This window comes from Delphinus delphis, chromosome X, assembly GCF_949987515.2.
Source record: "Delphinus delphis chromosome X, mDelDel1.2, whole genome shotgun sequence".
NCBI classification, from domain to species: Eukaryota; Metazoa; Chordata; class Mammalia; order Artiodactyla; family Delphinidae; genus Delphinus; species Delphinus delphis.
The window spans coordinates 64820260-64838834 of NC_082704.1; the positions used below are offsets into that span (position 1 = coordinate 64820260).

The 18575-nt window shown below is 38.4% G+C and overlaps 1 protein-coding gene across 3 annotated transcripts in view; it reads left to right on the forward strand.

Annotated features, from left to right (window-relative positions):
- The first annotated feature begins 3359 nt into the window (after positions 1-3359).
- ABCB7 (ATP binding cassette subfamily B member 7) overlaps positions 3360-18575 on the forward strand; it is a 140005-nt gene continuing 124789 nt past the window's right edge. For all 3 annotated transcript variants that reach the window (XM_060002324.2, XM_060002322.1, XM_060002323.1), the window contains exon 1: positions 3360-3527. In XM_060002324.2, coding sequence (XP_059858307.1) covers positions 3360-3527 — 168 coding nt within the window. The remainder of the gene's footprint in view (positions 3528-18575) is intronic.

Consider the following 18575-nt stretch of genomic DNA (forward strand, 5'->3'; position numbering starts at 1 on the left):
GCCTCATTAAAATAATTTCCCAGATAACCCTCTCTGATCTTTCTGTTCTCATTTTCTCACTCCACTCTGCTGGCCTTTGGATCATCTTGTTGAAATCACCACTCTCTTTTAAGGGACAGTTTAAGGTGAAAACTGAAGTGAGCTCTGAAAGATTAAAAACATCATGCTGCATACAGCTTCATCATGGACCTACATGGCACACAGATGAGAAGACATATTTTCACAGTTCACTGGCTCCTTCACATCAGAGTAAAACCATGGATCTATGAAACAGCAAGCTAATTAGATTTTCAAGGAGCTTGAAATCATGGTATATCTAGCAACATTTCTAAGGGATCCACTTGATTACTTTCTGAGCAATGGTATGCATAGTTCTCAGAAAGAGAATGATTCTTATTGTGCCATCTGCATGGAGTCCCACAGTCACAGGAAAATTTCCACAAGATCATTCTTTGCCAAGAAAAGCTTGGTTGCTGCTTTACAACACACAGGATTGCCCACAGTATTAGGGAATGAAAACAGCTTTGCTATGCTCCTTAAACTCTATGGGCCTTGTTGAGAAATACATGAGGAGGCATTACAGTTTAGGTTGACAGCACAGACTTTAGGGTCAGGGCTTAGGTTTGAGTTCTGGCTCTGCTGCTTAATAGGTAAGTACCCTTGGGCAAGTATAGATACAATTATTGCATAAACAAAGTATTGTCATGTGATCTGTGTCTGCAACAGCTATTTATAGCGGCTTTTATGTGTGCTCCTCTGTCTCTCTAACTTATTTCCAACACTTATGTGTCAAGTTGCTGCAGCCCAATTTGGCCTGTTGCTTCAGTTCTCCCCCAGTACACAACTCTCATTATGCTTCATGTTGTATTTCTGGGTGCACTGGAAATTTTCTTTGGCTTATTTGGCTCATGTTCGACTCATTTTAGCTCATCATAGAGTAACTACTTTGTTATTCCAACGTTATTCACATTTCTTAATCAGAGGAGTTGACTTACAACGAGACTACTTTGGTAAAAATGCTTTGAATCCCGTCAAAGACCTCACAACTGTTGTTCCATGCCAATAATGCCTGTAGGTGATTCTAATGAAACTTTTCAAAACTCCTGAGAAATCATCTGTAGGGTCAGATGTTTCAGAATTCTGAGATCTTGCCTGATTTAAAATCTTATAATTCTATATGGCCGGTACAGACTTTCAATTAAATCTTGTATTTGAGTGCAGGTAACATCTTTAGTGTAAAGAACAGTGGAATAGCAGCCAGAATACCATGGTTCTAGTTCTGACTCTGTCACCACATGGCCCTGATCTTCTTTATCTACTAGGAACAAGGAATACACCCAAAACGCTGTGATTAAGATCCAGCAAGATAATGTGTGTGAGTGTTTCCGAAAGTATAAAAATTTAAGATATTATTTTGTCACATTATATCTGACAGTCTCTCACAAAATATATATTGTATAGGTTCCTACATTAAAAAAATTTTTTTTGTCTGCCCTGCGCAGCATTTGGGATCTTAATTCCCCAACCAGGGATTGAACCCGTGCCCCCTGAAGTGGAAGCACGGAGCCCTAACCACTAGACTGCCAGGGAACTCCCAGGTGCCTACATTAAAAACAAATTAGAGCATTACTGGACAATACTTTACCTGGGTAGAAAGATTCAGTGGCAATACTCAGCCCTAATAGAAATCATTGGTAGAGTCTAGGGTTTCTCTAGTGTAAAGTGTTGATAACACAGAATAGATGCTGAGTAAATATTTACTGATGATGATATAGGTAGGCATTAATGAAAGAGGCCATTATTGATTTGTCAACTAGACAATAATAAGCCAGAAACATCCAATCAATCACTAAGTTCTGTCAGTCCTATCTCCATAATATCTCTGGAATTGATCTACTGCCATTGCTACTGCCAGGTTCAGGCCTTTATTTTATGACTATGGCATTAAATTCATGACTCCAATCTGAACTCCCTCCAGTCCAACCTTACTACTTAAGCCAGAGTGGTTTAATGAACATACAGATCTGATCATGTTACTTTCCTGATTAAAACCATTCACTTGGTACAGAATCAAGCATTAACTTCTTAAAATGAAATACAAGCCCCTTCACCATCAGGCCTCTGCTCACCCAGGCTCATCTCTTCTCTGCCATACACTCCCTAGACTCCTGAACCTGGAAATGTTTTCTTTCGACTTCTTGCTGTTAAAAATGCCATTTCCTTCACATGGAATTCCCTTCAACTGGAAACTTTATTCTTCTGTAAATAATTCCTTTCAAGCATCCTCTTACCCTGGAAACCTGGGGTGTAATATGAATCCTGAAACAAAGTAAAGCTACCTGCATGGGCCATGCATATCCTTTGTCTTTATCAGATTTATCATTAGTCCATGGTGCCTCTACATAAGGAGTTAATAATTATTTGCCTGTCTTGTGTGAAAGTTTGAGAACGCAGCAATGAATAGAAAAGTGCAAACGCATTACTGTCGCCAGGGCTTCAGGTTACATTTACACTTGGAAATGTAGTTTCCTAGATAACTGTAAACATATTTCAACATTATTTTGTTGGATGATAGTGGTGACAAAAGAATATAAACCTGTCTTTAAACATGGACTCCTCTGCATACATTTTCATTTTACCGTCCTTCAGCGAATCCAGCTGTTTTGCAATAATTAGATGTTGCAGAAACCAAAGGGAAGAGGTAGAGAGGCAAATTAGCAGAGTAAAGGTGTGTGTGTGTGTGTTTAAAACTCTACCAAGAGCAGAAGACCAAGGAAAACTGCTCCAAAGTTTGTGCGAAAAAGAACAATCAGCCAAATGAAAGCACTTACAACACAGCAAGTGACTCTCACAGGCAGTGAATCTCACAGATGAAGCCTTCTTCCCGGGGAAATCAATATCTGTAGTTTAATCTGCCCTAAGCGTTAGTACACAGGAGAGTGATAAGAATATTCAAAGGGAAAATGGAGAGAGTGGATTTTGGCACTGAGTTGGAGGCGGCAGAAGAGAGAAATGATTGACAAGATAGGGTTGCCAGATTTAGCAAATGCAATATTTGGGACATAATTATACTAAGAAATGATTCATTGTTTATCTGAAATTCAAATTTAACTGTGCATCCTGTGTTTTACCTGACAAATCTAGGAAAAGAGAGAAAGAATGTTACTTCGTTACTCCCTGCTGTGTAAAAAAAACACTCAAAGACCGGCCCTAGAAGAAAAAAAGCGGTTGCGCTGAAGGACCCGAATCTTCAGAGAGAAGCTGTTTCCGCTCTCCTCCAGGGAGGGGGGCGGGGTGAGTAGTTTGGACCGCCAGCGTCCCACAATCCTCTGCTCTCGGGTCCTCTTTCCTCGCTCAAGATGGCGCTGCTCGCGATACCTTCTTGGGGCTGGGCAGCTGCGGCGGCTGCTTTCGAAAAGCGTCGCCACGCCGTGATACAGATCCGGCCCCTAGTCTCTGTCTGGGGCCCAGGTCCGCAATGGAGGTCACGTCAGCTCGGCGGCTCGGGAACTGCTGGAATCTCCCAGGTGAGATGCCGTTCACTTGGAAGTGTAGGGTGAAGGACAAGGGGACCTATAGGGAAAAGGTTGCCCTTATGTCCTCAGGTCAGAGCCAGTACAAAGAAGAAAGGTGGTCAGGGCTAACTTGGAGCAGCAGTAAGTGAAGGAAGTTAGGGTTGGAAATTTGAGGAAGGGGTGAAGAAAATCTTTGGGGTACAGTAAATGGGAACAGGACGGAAGGTTCCAGGCAGAGGGCACCTGGAGCGCTGGTGACTCTCGCAGGATTTACAGTTTTTTCTCGTAGTTTATAAGAGGCAGGGTAGACACCATTCCCATACTGCTTACTTTTCTAAATGCAAGGAGAACTGGGCTACTTTCCAAAGTTAGTAATGGAATTTGGAACCAGTTTGCCAATGGTTAAGATTTTACTCAGTCGGAAGTAGCAGTTTGGAGGGCATTGGAAGATAACAAGCTGCCTGTTAACAAGCGGCAAATTGAGTTAGCACCAGTTAGCTTTCTTGCTGACAGGGCTCCTTGATAGGCCCAAACCGTAATTATCTGTGTCTCCAAAACATAGACCGCCCTAAATTCATATGTAAACACGATTATCCTTTGATCTGAAAAACAGTGTTCTTTTGTGTACACAGGTCACTTTGGAAGCCATAAGGCTACTTGTCTTTAATGAATGTAGCTATGGCTACAGTGCATCTTAATACTTGTGTTCATTATTATCTCTCACTTAAGAATAGTGTTTTATTGTTATTTGTATTCGTACTTCACTATATCTTTTTATTGCCTATAATTGACAAAAAGCTTAATTGGCACCCCTTGTTCATCTGTATCGCTAAAGTGTTGTCAGCTTCATATGAGAAACAACCTCTCAAATTTTGATTCTTTGTCAACAAATATTTAATGTCTGCTATGTACATAGTGCTATGCTAGGTAATGGAGTAGCAAGAGAAACACAGTAATATCTTCAAGCTGGACAATTTAGTTAATGAGATTGGACCTATGCATTACAAGAATAACTAAAAAACAACATAGTAGATTAAATATCAGATGAATAGTATGAATAATAAGGGCTGTAGGCATCCAGAGGAAATAGTGATAATTAAGAACTAGATTATAGAGAGGATCTCATGCTGGCAGTAGAACTGGGGAGAACATTCCAAGCAGGGAGTATGACACTAGACATGTGGAATGCTGAAGGAATTATATCCATATGTTCATTCAGTAATTATTGAACATCTTTACATCAGTGAACAGTACAAAATATACACCCTGTCCTTAAAGGGTTTAAAATCTAGTAGGGGAAATAGATAAGTAAACAGGCAATTAATACAGTAGTGCAATGATGGGGAAGGTACAAAGTACTGGAAGAATATACATGAGAGGCATCAAGACTAATCTTGAGGTGGAGAAAATTGACTTGAGTAACTGATATCTAAACCAAGACCTGAAAAATTAGAAGTTAGCTAAAGAGGGAATAGCATATATAAAGGCCCACAGGTAAGAGAGAGCATGAAACTTCTGTAGAACTGCTTATAGTTTAGACTAGTGAGGATTTCATGATAGGAGATGGCAGATTAGGGTAGAGAAGCAAATCCAGATCCTTTTATTAAGGTTTTTTAAAAGCACTTTGTAGTTGAAATTGTAACATGTGATCTCTTGGGAACCAGTCTTATTCTCTAGTCCTCTAATAAGCCAGATGAAGTTAAAATAAAATTTGAAGGAAATCCAAAAAAGAGGGGATATATGTATAGCTGATTCACTTTGCTGTACAGTAGAAACTAAAACAACATTGTAAAGCAACTATACTCCAGTAAAAATTAATTTAAAAAAAGATAAAATTTGTAGGACTTTCAGGCTCGAAGAATGAGGGGGAAGGAGACGTCATTAGGAGATTCAGAGGAGGTGATGACAATAAAAAGTTAGCTTTCTCTCTTTACATGAACACTGTCCCCACAATTTCCTTCACTCTCTCCTATATATCCTGCCATTTCTTTGGTTACCATTTATGAAGTATGAAAAACAAGGAAAAGATGTTACCTTTGTTTTCTACTTCTTAAAGACATGCAACTCTTGCCTCTTTTTAAAAAATGTTGATTAACAGGGAGATTAAGGAATGATTATAAGGCTTTTAAAGTAAAACCTGGTACAACCTGAGGCAGATTTTCAGATTAATTAGTCACTTGTGGTTAAGATTACAAAATAAATATTGAATGCATACTTTCAGGACAATCATTAGTATTTATAACATATTTTAGAGCTGAAAGGAACTTTAGTGCAGTGTTATGAAATCACGTTAGTGGGTTGGATCAGCACTTTGTTTTAGATGAAATTTAGTAGAATAGGAAAGAAAATATCAATGCTTTATATGTATTAAGGGAAGTATTGTTTTACAAATACATATATATACATTACCATGTGTATGTGGTTACTGGAATGCATTGTGAAATGTGTTTTTCACACAGGATTTTGCCCTAGAGCTATGCTGTGCAATGTGGTAGTCACTAGCTTCCTGTGACTGTTTAAATTTACATTAAATTAAAAATTTAATTCCTCAGTTGCATTAGTCACATTTTAAGAGCTGAATAGCCATATAGATGTGGAACATTTCCATCATTGCAGAAATTTCTATTGAACACTACTACTTTAGAAAAGATCAGGGACTTTCCTGGTGGCACAGTGGTTGAGAATCTACCTGCCAATGCTGGGGACATGGATTCCATCCCTGGTCCAGGAAGACCCCACATGCCACGGAGCAACTAAGCCCGTGTGCCACAACTACTGAGCCTGCACTCTAAAGCCCGCGAGCCACAACTACTGAAGCCTGCATGCCACAACTACTGAAGCCCGCCCGCCTAGAGCCCATGCTCCGCAACAAGAGAAGCCACCGCAGTGAGAAGCTCGCACACTGCAACGAAGAGTAGGCCCCACTCGCCGCAACTAGAGAAAGCCCATGTGCAGAAAGAAAGATCCAAAGCAGCCAAAAATAAAAAATAATAATAATAAATTAAAAAAAAGTAAAGTACTCCACAAAGTATTTTTTTTTAAAAAAAGAAAAGATCATATCCAGCCCTTCTAATTTTGCAGATGAGGAGACTAGGTTCTAGTATAGATAAATGACAGCCATTAAGGCCATTCATTTGTATTTGTTTATTGCCTTCTGTGTGTTAGATATTTATATAAGGGTAATTAAGACTGTGACAGACCCTAATCACACAGTGAATGTTTGTTGAATTCTAAAGATACTTATCTAATAATTACTAGACCACTATTCACAGAGGGAAACACCTAAAACAGTTTTTTCTTAAAATGGGAAGATTTCATATGATAAGACATAAATTGTAATGATTATTATATAGTTGCCTCTCTACTGCACTAATTAATATTGAAAGGACTTATGAATTTTGAATGATAGAATTTTGGATTTATTTCATTAATATTGATACAGTAGAAACTGAGGCATCATATACTTAATCCATAGTGCCTTTTTTATCTATGTTTAACAAGTCCTTGCCTCTTGATCCTGACACTGATCATATATTTTCATTTACTTAAATTAATTTTTATTGGAGTATAGTTGATTTACAATGTTATGTTAGTTTCTGCTATGTTAGTTTCTGCTGTACAGCGAAGTGAGTCAGTTATACATATACATATATCCACTCTTTTTTAGATTCTGTTCCCATATAGGTCATTACAGAGTATAGAGTAGAGTTCCCTGTGCTATACAGTAGGTTCTTATTAGTTATCTATTTTATATATAGTAGTGTGTATTGCTAATTCCAACCTCCTAATTGATCCCTTCCCCCCCTTTCCCCTTTGGTAACCATAAGTTTGTTTTCTATGTCTGTGGGTCTATTTCTATTTTGTAAATAGGTTCATTTGTACCATTTTTTTAGATTCCACATATAAGCAATATCATATGACATTTGTCTTTCAATGTCTGACTTACTTCACTCAGTATGACAATCTCTAGGTCCATCCATGTTGCTGCAAATGGCATTATTTTGTTCTTTTCTTTGGCTGAGTAATATTCCATTGTATATATGTACCACATCCTCTTTATCCATTTCTCCGTTGATGGACATTTAGGTTGCTTCCATGTCCTGGCGATTGTAAATAGTGCCACAATGAACATTGGGGTGCATGGATCCTTTCGAATTATGGTTTTCTCCAGATATATTCCCAGGAGTGGGATTGCTGGATCATATGGTAATTCTATTTTTAGTTTTTTAAGAAACCTCCATACTGTTCTCCATAGTGGCTATACCAATTTACATTCCCACCAACAGTGTGGGAGGGTTTCCAATTCTCTACACCCTCTCCAGCATTTATTGTTTGCAGATTTTTTGATGATGGCCATTCTGACTGGTGTGAGGTGATGCTGTGTAGTTTTGATTTGCGTTTCTCTAATAATTAGTGATGTTGAGCATCTTTTCATGTGCCTCTTGGATATCTGTATGTCTTCTTTGGAGAAATGTCTATTTGGATTTTCCACCCATTTTTTGATTGGTTTGTTAGGTTTTTTGATATTGAGCTGTATGAGCTGTTTGTATATTTTGGAGATTAATCCCTTATCATTCACATTGTTGGCAAATGTTTTCTCCCATTTTCTGGGTTGTCTTTTTGTCTTGTTTATGGTTTCCTTTGCTGTGCAAAAGCTTTTGTGTTTAATTAGGTCCCATTTGTTTTTGTTTTTATTTTCATTACTCTTGGAGGTGGATCACAAAAGATCTTGCTGCGATTTATGTCAGAAAGTGTTCTGCCTATGTTTTCCTCTAAGAGTTTTATAGTATCTGGTCTTACATTTAGGTCTTTAATCCATTTTGAGTTTATTATTATTAATTTGAGTTTATTAAGAAAAATAGTTTTTCCTTTAAATGGGAGGATTTCATATGATAAGACCTAAATTGTAATGATTATTATACAATTGCCTCTCTACTACACTAATTAATATTAAAAGGACTTAATGAATTTTGAATTATAGAATTTTGGATTTATTTCATCAATATTTATATGATAGAAACTGAGGCATCATATACTTGTTCCATAGTGCCTTTTTATATATGTTTAGCGAGTCCTCGACTCTTGATCATGACGCTGATCATATACTTTTTCATTTGTTTTTTTTTAAACATCTTTTTTGAGATTAATTCACATATCATACAGTCACCCACTTAAAGTGTGGATTTAGTATATTCAATGGATTTTAGTATATTCAGTGGTATATACCACCATCACCATAGTCAGTTTTACATTTTCATTACCTCAAAAAGAAACCTGCTACCCTTTTGGCTGTCACCCTCCTTCCCCCTCCTGCACCAGGCCTTTGCAACCACTAATCTATGTTCAATCTCTGTAGATTTGTCCATTCTGGACATTTCACATAAATGGAATCATAAAATATTTGGTCTTGAGACTGGCTTCTTTCACTTAGCATTATGTTTTCAAGGTTCATGCATGTTATGGCATGCATTAAATACCTCATTCCTTTTTATGGCTGAATAATATTCATTGATATGGATGTAAAAGATTATCTTTATATGTTCATCAGTTGATAGACATTCAGGTTATTTCCATCTTTTGGCTATTATGAATAATGCTGCTATAAACATTCATGTACAAGTTTTATATGAACATAAGTTTTCATTTCTCTTGGGTGTATACCTAAGAGTAGAATTGTTGTGTCATATGGTAATTCTGTTTAGTTCTTTAAGGAACTGCCAGACTGGTTTTCAAAGTGACTACAACATTTTACATTAGTATTAGAAGTGTACAGGGTTCCAGTTTCTCCATATCCTAGCTAATTGGTGTTATCTGACTTTTTTTAGTCTAGCCATCTTGGTGGGTGTGAAGTCATGTATCCTTGTGGTTTTGATTTGTATTTCCTTGATGACTAAAGATGTTGAGCATCTATCCATGTGCTTATTGCCCATTTGTATATATTCTTTGGAGAAATGTCAGTTCAGGTCCTTTGCCCAATTTTTAATTAGATTATTGGTCTTTTTATTTTTGAGATATGAGTCTTTATTCTAGATTCAAGTGCCTTATCAGATATATGATTTGCAAATATTTTCTCCCATTCTGTGGGTTGTCTTTTTCTTTCTTGATAGTGTCCTTTGAAGCACAAAAATTTTTCATTTTGTTGAAGTCAAATTTACTTATTTTTTTTCTTTTGTCGGTCATACTTTTGGTGTTATAGCTAAAAATCCATTGCCATATCTGAGGTCATGAAGATTTACCCTTATGTTTTCTTCTAAGCATTTTATAACTTAATTCTAGTGAGATATAGAAACATTACTTTTGCATAGTTCTAGGTCCTTACCCTGCTTTGTTGTTTTACTTTTATAGACATTACATCTATAAATGTTAAAATCCTAACAATACATTGTCATAATTATGACTTTATATAATTTTATGACTTTTAAAGAAGCTGAGAGAAGAAAGGAGGGTAAGTAAATATTTATGGCTTTTTTTATAACAACCTTCATATTTATCATTTCTGGTTCTCTTCATTTGTGCTCTTGTGTTTGAGTTACCATCTGGAGTCATTTCCTTATCCCAATATAGCTGTGCTCCCATCCATCTCCTTTGTGCTGTTATTGGCAAGTATACTGCATCTCTATAGGTTATAGGCTTAATCATACATTATATAAATATTATTTTATACAATTGCTTTTTTTTTTTTTTTGCGGTACGCGGGCCTCTCACCGTTGTGGCCTCTCCCGTTGCGGAGCACAGGCTCCGGACATGCAGGCTCAGCGGCCATGGCTCACGGGCCCAGCTGCTCCGCGGCATGTGGGATCCTCCCAGACCGGGGCACGAACCCGTGTCCCCTGCATCGACAGGCGGACTCTCAACCACTGCGCCACCAGGGAAGCCCTATACAATTGCTTTTGAAATTAGTACAAAGAAGAAAGTAGAACAGTATGCATTTATACAGTCTTTTATAATAACACAATTACCTTTTCCTGTGCTCTTGTTTTTTTGTGTGTGTGGATTTGAATTACAGTCTGAGATCACTTGCTTTCAGGCTAAAGAACTTACATTAGTATTTCTTGTAAGGTAGTTCGGCTAGTAACAGATTCTCTCAATTTTTGTTTGTCTGGGAATGTCTTTATTTTGCCTTTATTTTTGAACAACAGCTTTCCTGGATATAGGATTCTTCCTTGGCAGTTTTTTCTTTGAGCCCTTTGAATATGGTATCCTGCTGCCTTACAGCCTATACTTGTTTCTGCTAAGGAATTAGCTGTTAGTTTTATTGAGGATCTCTTATTAGTGAGGAGTCTTTTTTCTCTTGTTACTTTCAAGATTTTCCCCTTGATTTTGGCTTTCAGTATTTTTACTATAATGTGTCTGTGGATCTCTTTGCATGTTTCCTGTTTGGAATTTATTGAGCTTCCTGGATGGGTAAATTTTTGTTCTTTTTAATAAGCTTTGGAGGCTTTCAGCCATTATTTCATTGAGTAGGTTTTCTTCCCCTTTATCTCTCTCCTTTCTTTCTGGTACAGTCATTATACATATATTGGTGCACTTAATAATGTCCTACATTTCTCTGAGAATCTGTTTATTTTTTTCCACTGTTTTTAAATCTCTGTTCTTCATATTGCATGATTTCTATTGCTCATCATTTTTTTTTTTTTTTTTTTTTTTTTGTGGTACGCAGGCCTCTCACTGTTGTGGCCTCTACCGTTGCAGAGAACAGGCTCCGGACGGGCAGGCTCAGTGGCCATGGCTCACGGGCCCAGCTGCTCCGCGGCATGTGGGATCCTCCCAGACCGGGGCACAAACCCGTGTCCTCTGCATCAGCAGGCAGACTCTCAACCACTGCACCACCAGGGAAGCCCTCTATTGCTCATCTATGAGTTCATTAATTCTTTGTTCTGTCAGTTCACATCTACTGTTGAGCACCTCTACTTAATTTTTCATTTCAGTTATTGTAATTTTCAACTCTAGGATTTCCATTTGGTTCTTTTTTTTATAATTCCTATACACATCAATACATTCCTATTGATACTATACCTGTGATGTGACATTGTCATCACACCTTCCTTTATTTCTTTTTTTTTTGTTGAATTTTTTTTTTCTTTTTTCTTTTGGTATGTGGGCCTCTCACTGTTGTGGCCTCTCCCATTGCAGAGCACAGGCTCTGGACGCGCAGGCTCAGCGGCCATGTCTCACGGGACCAGCCGCTCCGCGGCATGTGGGATCCTCCTGGACCGGGGCACGAACCCGTGTCCCCTGCATCGGCTTGCAGACTCTCAACCACTGCGCCACCAGGGAAGCCCTTGTTGAATTTTTGAGTTTTATTTTTTTATACAGCAGGTTCTTATTAGTCATCCATTTTATACACATCAGCGTATACATGTCAATCCCAATTTCCCAGTTCATCACACCACGACCCCCACCCACCACTGCTTTCCCCTCTTGGTGTCCATATGTTTGTTCTCTATATCTGTGTCTCAATTTCTGCCCTGCAGACTGGTTCATCTGTACCATTTCTCTAGGTTCCACATATATGCGTTAATATGCAATATTTGTTTTTCTTTTTCTGACTTACTTCACTCTGGATGAGAGTCTCTAGATTCATCCATGTCTCTACAAATGACCCAATTTCGTTCCTTTTTATGGCTGAGTAATATTCCATTGTATATATGTACCACATCTTCTTTATCCATTCTTCTGTCAATGGGCATTTAGGTTGCTTCCATGGCCTGGCTATTGTAAATAATGCTGCAGTGAACATTGGGGTGCATGTGCATTTTTGAATTATGGTTTTCTCTGGGTATATGCCCAGTAGTGAGATTGCTGGGTCATATGGTAATTCTATTTTTAGATTTTTAAGAAACCTCCATACTGTTCATCATAGTGGCTGTATCAATTTACATTGTCAACAATAGTGCAAGAGGGTTCCCTTTTCTCCACACCCTCTCCAGCATTTGTTGTTTGTAGATTTTCTGATGATGTCCATTCTAACTGGTGTGAGGTGATAACCTCATTGTAGTTTAGATTTGCATTTCTCCAATAATTAGTGATGTTGAGCAGCTTTTCATGTGCTTCTTGGCCATCTGTATGTTCTCTTTGGAGAAATGTATATTTAGGTCTTCTGCCCATTTATTGATTGGGTTGCTTGTTTTTATAATTTTGAGCTGCATGAACTGTTTATACATTTTGGAGATTAATCCTTTGTCCGCTGATTTGTTTGCAAATATTTTTTCCCATTCTGAGGGTTGTCTTTTCGTCTTGTTTGTAGTTTCCTTTGCTTTACAAAAGCTTTTAAGTTTCATTAGGTCTCATGTGTTTATTTTTGTTTTTATTTCCATTACTCTAGGATGTGCATCAAAAAAGATCTTGCTGTGATTAATGTCAAAGAGTGTTCTTCCTATGTTTTCCTCTAAGAGTTTTATAGTGTCCAGTCTTACATTTAGGTCTCTAATCCATTTTTTTTTTGAATATGTTGGGGGTAGGAGTTTATTAATTTATTTATTTTTGCTGTGTTGGGTCTTCATTTCTGTGCGAGGGCTTTCTCTAGTTGTGGCAAGCGGGGGCCAGTCTTCATCGCAGTGCACGGGCCTCTCACTATCGCGGCCTCTCTTGTTGCGGAGCACAGGCTCCAGACGCGCAGGCTCAGTAGTTGTGGCTCACGGGCCTAGTTGCTCCGCGGCATGTGGGATCCTCCCAGACCAGGGCTCGAACCCGTGTCCGCTGCATTGGCAGGCGGATTCCCAACCACTGCGCCACCAGGGAAGCCCCTCTAATCCATTTTGAGTGTATTTTTCTGTGTGGTGTTAGGGAGTGTTCTAATTTCATTCTTTTGCATGTAGCTGTCCAGTTTTCCCAGCACCACTTATTGAAGAGAATGTCTTTTCTCCATTGTATATCCTTGCCTCCTTTGTCATAGTTTAGTTGACCATAGGTGCGTGGGTTTATCTCTGGGCTTTCTATCGTGTTCCATTGATCTGTATTTCTGGTTTTGTGCCAGTACCATATTGTCTTGATTACTGTAGCTTTGTAGTATAGTCTGAAGTCAGGGAGTCTGATTCCTCCAGCTCCATTTTTTTCCCTCAAAACTTCTTTGGCTGTTTGGCGTCTTCTGTGTCTCCAATACAAATTTTAAGATTTTTTGTTCTAGTTCTGTAAAAATGCCATTGGAAATTTGATAGGGATTGCATTGAATCTGTAGATTGCTTTGGGTATTATAGTCATTTTCACAGTATTGATTCTTCCAATCCAAGAACATGGTATATCTTTCTATCTGTTGTTATCATCTTTAATTTCTTTCATCAGTGTCTTATAGTTTTTTGCATATAGGTCTTTTGTCTCCCTAGGTAGGTTTATTCCTAGGTACTTTATTCTTTTGTTGCCATGGTAAATGGGAATGTTTCCTTAATTTCTCTTTCAGATTTTTCATCATTAGTGTATAGGAATGCAAGAGATTTCTGTGCATTAATTTTGTATCCTGCAACTTTACCAAATTCATTGATTAGCTCTAGTAGTTTTCTGGTGGCGTCTTTAGGATTCTCTATGTATAGTATCATGTCATCTGCAAACAGTGACAGCTTTACTTCTTCTTTTCCAATTTGTATTCCTTTTATTTCTTTTTCTTCTCTGATTGGCATGGCTAGGACTTTCAAAACTATTTTGAATAATAGTGGAGAGAGTGGACATCCTTGTCTCGTTCCTGATGTTAGAGGAAATGCTTTCAGTTTTTCACCATTGAGAATGGTGTTTGCTGTGGGTTTGTCGTATATGGCCTTTATTATGTTGAGGTAGGTTCCCTTAATGCCCACTTTCTGGAGAGTTTTTATCATAAATGGGTGTTGAATTTTGTCAAAAGCTTTTTCTGCATCTATTGAGATGATCATATGATTTTTATTTTCAGTTTTTTAATAGGGTGTATCACATTGATTGATTTGCGTATACTGAATAATCCTTGCATCCCTGGGATAAATCCCACTTGATCATGGTGTATGATCCTTTTAATATGTTATTGGATTCTGTTTGCTACTATTTTGTTGAGGATTTTTGCATCTGTAATCATCTGTGATATTGGTCTGTAATTTTCGTTTTTTTTTTTGGTATCTTTGGTTTTGGTATCAGGGTGATGGTGGCATCATAGAATGAGTTTGGGAATGTTCTTTCCTCTGCAATTTTTTGGAAGAGTTTGAGAAGGATGGATGTTAGCTCTTGTCTAAATGTTTGATAGAATTCACCTGTGAAGCCATCTGGTCCTGGAGTTTTGTTTGTTGGAAGATTTTTAATAACAGTTTCAATTTCATTACTTGTGATTGGTCTGTTCATATTTTCTGTTTCTTCCTGGTTCAGTCTGGAAGGTTATACCTTTCTAAGAATTTGTCCATTTCTTCCAGGCTGTCCACTTTATTGCCATAGAGTTGCTTGTAGTTGTCTCTTAGGATGCTTTGTATTTCTGTGGTGTCTGTCTCTTGTGACTTCTCCTTTTTCATTTCTAATTTTATTGATTTGAGTCCTCTCCCTCTTTTTCTTGATGAGTCTGGCTAATGGTTTATCAATTTTGTTTATCTTCTCAAAGAACCAGCTTTTAGTTTTATTGATCTTTGCTTTTGTTTTCTTTGTTTCTATATCATTTATTCCTGCTCTGATATTTATGATTTCTTTCCTTCTGCTAACTTTGGGTTTTGTTTGTTCTTCTTTCTATAGTTCCTTTAGGTGTAAGGTTAGATTGTTTATTTGAGATTTTTCTTGTTTCTTGAGGTAGGCTTGTATAGCTATAAACTTCCCTGATAAAATTGCTTTTGCTGCATCCGATAGGTTTTGGTTCGTCGTGTTTTCATCATCATTTATCTCTAGGTATTTTTTGATTTCCTCTCTGATTTCTTCAGTGATCTCTTGGTTATTTAGTAACGTTTGGCCTCCATGTGTTTGTGTTTTTTACTTTTTTTCCCCCTGTAATTGATTTCTAATCTCGTAATGTTGTGGTCAGAAAACATGCTTGATGTGATTTCAATTTTCTTAAATTTACTGAGGCTTGATTTGTGACCCAAGATGTGATCTATCCTGGAGAATGTTCCGTGCACACTTGAAAAGAAAGTGTAGTCTTCTGTTTTCGGATGGAATGTCCTATAAGTATCAATTAAATTTATCTGGTCTATTGTGTCATTTAAAGCTTGTATTTCCTTATTAATTTTCTGTTTGGATGATCTGTCCATTGGTGTATGTGAGGTGTTAAAGTCACCCACTATTATTGTGTTACTGTCAATTTCCTCTTTTATAGCTGTTAGCAGTTGCCTTATGTATTGAGGTGCTGCTGTGTTGTGTGCATATATATTTATAATTGTTATATCTTCTTCTTGGATTGATCCCTTGATCATTATGTAGTGTCCTTCCTTGTCTCTTGTAACATTTTTTATTTTAAAGTCTCTTTTATCTGATATGAGTATTGCTACTCCAGCTTTCTTTTGATTTCCATTTGCCTGGAATATCTTTTTCCATCCCCTCACTTTCAGTCTGTATGTTTCCCTAGGTCTGAAGCATGTCTGTTGTAGACAGCATATATATGGGTCTTGTTTTTGTATCCATTCAGCAAGCCTGTGTCTTTTGGTTGGAGCATTTAATCCATTCACATTTAAGGTAATTATTGATGTATATGTTCCTTTTACAATTTTCTTAACTGTTTTGGGTTTGTTTTTGTAGGTCCTTTTCTTCTCTTGTGTTTCCCACTTAGAGAAGTCACTTTAGCATTTGTTGTAGAGCTGGTTTGGTGGTGCCGAATTGTGTTATCTTTTGCTTGTCTGTAAAGCTTTTGATTTCTCCATGGAATCTGAATGAGATCCTTTCCCGGTAGAGTAATCTTGGTTGTGGGTTCTTCCCTTTCATCACTTTAAGTATATCATGCCACTCCCTTCTGGCTTGTAGAGTTTCTGCTGAGAAATCAGCTGTTAACCTTATGGGAGTTCCCTTGTCTGTTATTTGTCATTTTTCCCTTGCTGTTTTCAATAATTTTTCTTTGTCTTTAATTTTTGCCAGTTAATTACTATATGTCTCGGTGTGTTTCTCTTTGGGTTTATCCTGTTGGGACTCTCTGCACTTTCTGGACTTGGGTGGCTATTTCCTTTCCCATGTTAGAGAAGTTTTTGACTATAATCTCTTCAAATATTTTCTCAGGTCCGTTCTCTCTCTTCTCCTTCTGGGACCTGTATAATGCGAATGTTGTTGCATTTAATGTTGTCCCAGTGGTCTCTTAGGCTGTCTTCATTTCTTTTCATTCTCTTTTCTTTATTCTGTTCCACAGCAGTGAATTCCACCATTGTGTCTTCCAGGTCACTTATCTGTTCTTCTGCCTCAATTATTCTGCTATTGATTCCTTCTAGTGCATTTTTCATTTCTGTTATTGTATTGTTCATCTCTGTTTGTTTGTTCTTTAATTCTTCTAGATCTTTGTTAAACATTTCTTGCACCTTCTCGATCTTTGCTTCCATTCTTTTTCCGAGGTGCTGGATCATCCTCACTATCATTATTCTGAATTCTTTTTCTGGAAGGTTGCTTATCTCTACTTCATTTCATTGCTTTTCTGGGGTTTTATCTTGTTTCTTTATCTGGTACATAGCCATCTGCCTTTTCATCTTGTCTATCTTTCTGTGAATGTGGTTTTTGTTCCACAGGCTGCAGGATTGTAGTTCTTCTTGCTTCTACTCTCTGCCCTCTGTTGGATGAGGTTATCTAAGAGGCTTGTGCAAGTTTCCTGATGGAAGGGACTGGTGGTGGGTAGAGCTGGCTGTTGCACTGGTGGGCAGAGCTCAGTAAAACTTTAGTCTGCTTGACTGCTGATGGGTGGGGCTGGGTTCCCTCCCTGTTGGTTTTTTGGCCTGAGGCGACCCAGCACTGGAGCCTGCCCGGGCTCTTTGGTGGGGCCAGTGGCGGACTCTGGGAGGGCTCACGCCAAGGAGTACTTCCCAGAACTTCTGCTGCCAGTGTCCTTGTCGTCACAGTGAGCCACAGCCGCAGGTCAGTCTGGTTCAGTCTCCTGTGGGGTCACTGCTCCTTACCCTGGGTCCCAATGCGCACACTACTTTGTGTGTGCCCTCCAAGAGTGGAATTTGTTTCCCCCAGTCCTGTTAAAGTCCTGCAATCATATCCTGCTAGCCTTCAAAGTCTTATTCTCCAGGAATTCCTCCTCCCGTTGCTGGACTCCCAGTTTGGGAAGCCTCACGTGGGGCTCAGAACGTTTACACCAGTGGGGTGACTTCTGTAGTTTAATGTTTTCCAGTTTGTGAGTCACCCACCCAGCAGTTATGCGATTTTATTTTATTGTGATTGCACCCCTTCTACTGCCTCATTGTGTCTTCTCCTTTGTCTTTGGATGTGGGGTATCTGTTTTGGTGAGTTTCAGTGTCTTCCTGTCGATGATTGTTCAGCAGTTAGTTGTGATTCTGGTGTTTCTGCAAGAGGGAGTGAGAGCATGTCCTTCTCTGCCATCTTGAACCAATCTTCTTTTATTTCTTTAACAGGGTTTCCTTTAGTCTTTGAACATATTTATAATGACAACTTTGAAGGTTTTTTCTCTTCAGTCTGACATCTGGTCAAAACTGTAGGCAGTTTCTTTTGCCTGCTTTTTTCCTCAGTGTATATAGGTGTAGTTTCATGTTTCTTTGTGTGTCTTGCAAGTTTTTGGAAACTGGACATTTTAGATAATGTAGTAACTCTTGGTACTGGTTCCCTCCCTCCCAGGGCTTATTAGTGTTATTTACTTGTTTGTATGTTTATTTAGGAACTGGCTGGATTTTAGTGCTGTCTCTCTCCACCCTCCCCTTGCTCCCCACTTCACACTGTTAGTGCCTCTGATGTTGCCTCTTAAGCAACACAGCCTTACCAGCATAGCCTGGCATATGCCCAGAGTCACCCTGAGAGGGCAGTTGTTTTGCTGAGGCTCTCTCTGTCTCTTTTCCAGTTATGCTCCAGTTGTTGCTGGGAGATCAGCACTGTTTTTTCCAACAGTGCCCCGGGGCAGAAATTGTTTCACCGACTAAAGCCATCAGATTGGGGTTCCTTTGAAGGGAAGGTTGTTGAGGTCAGTGTTTGAGGTTTTTT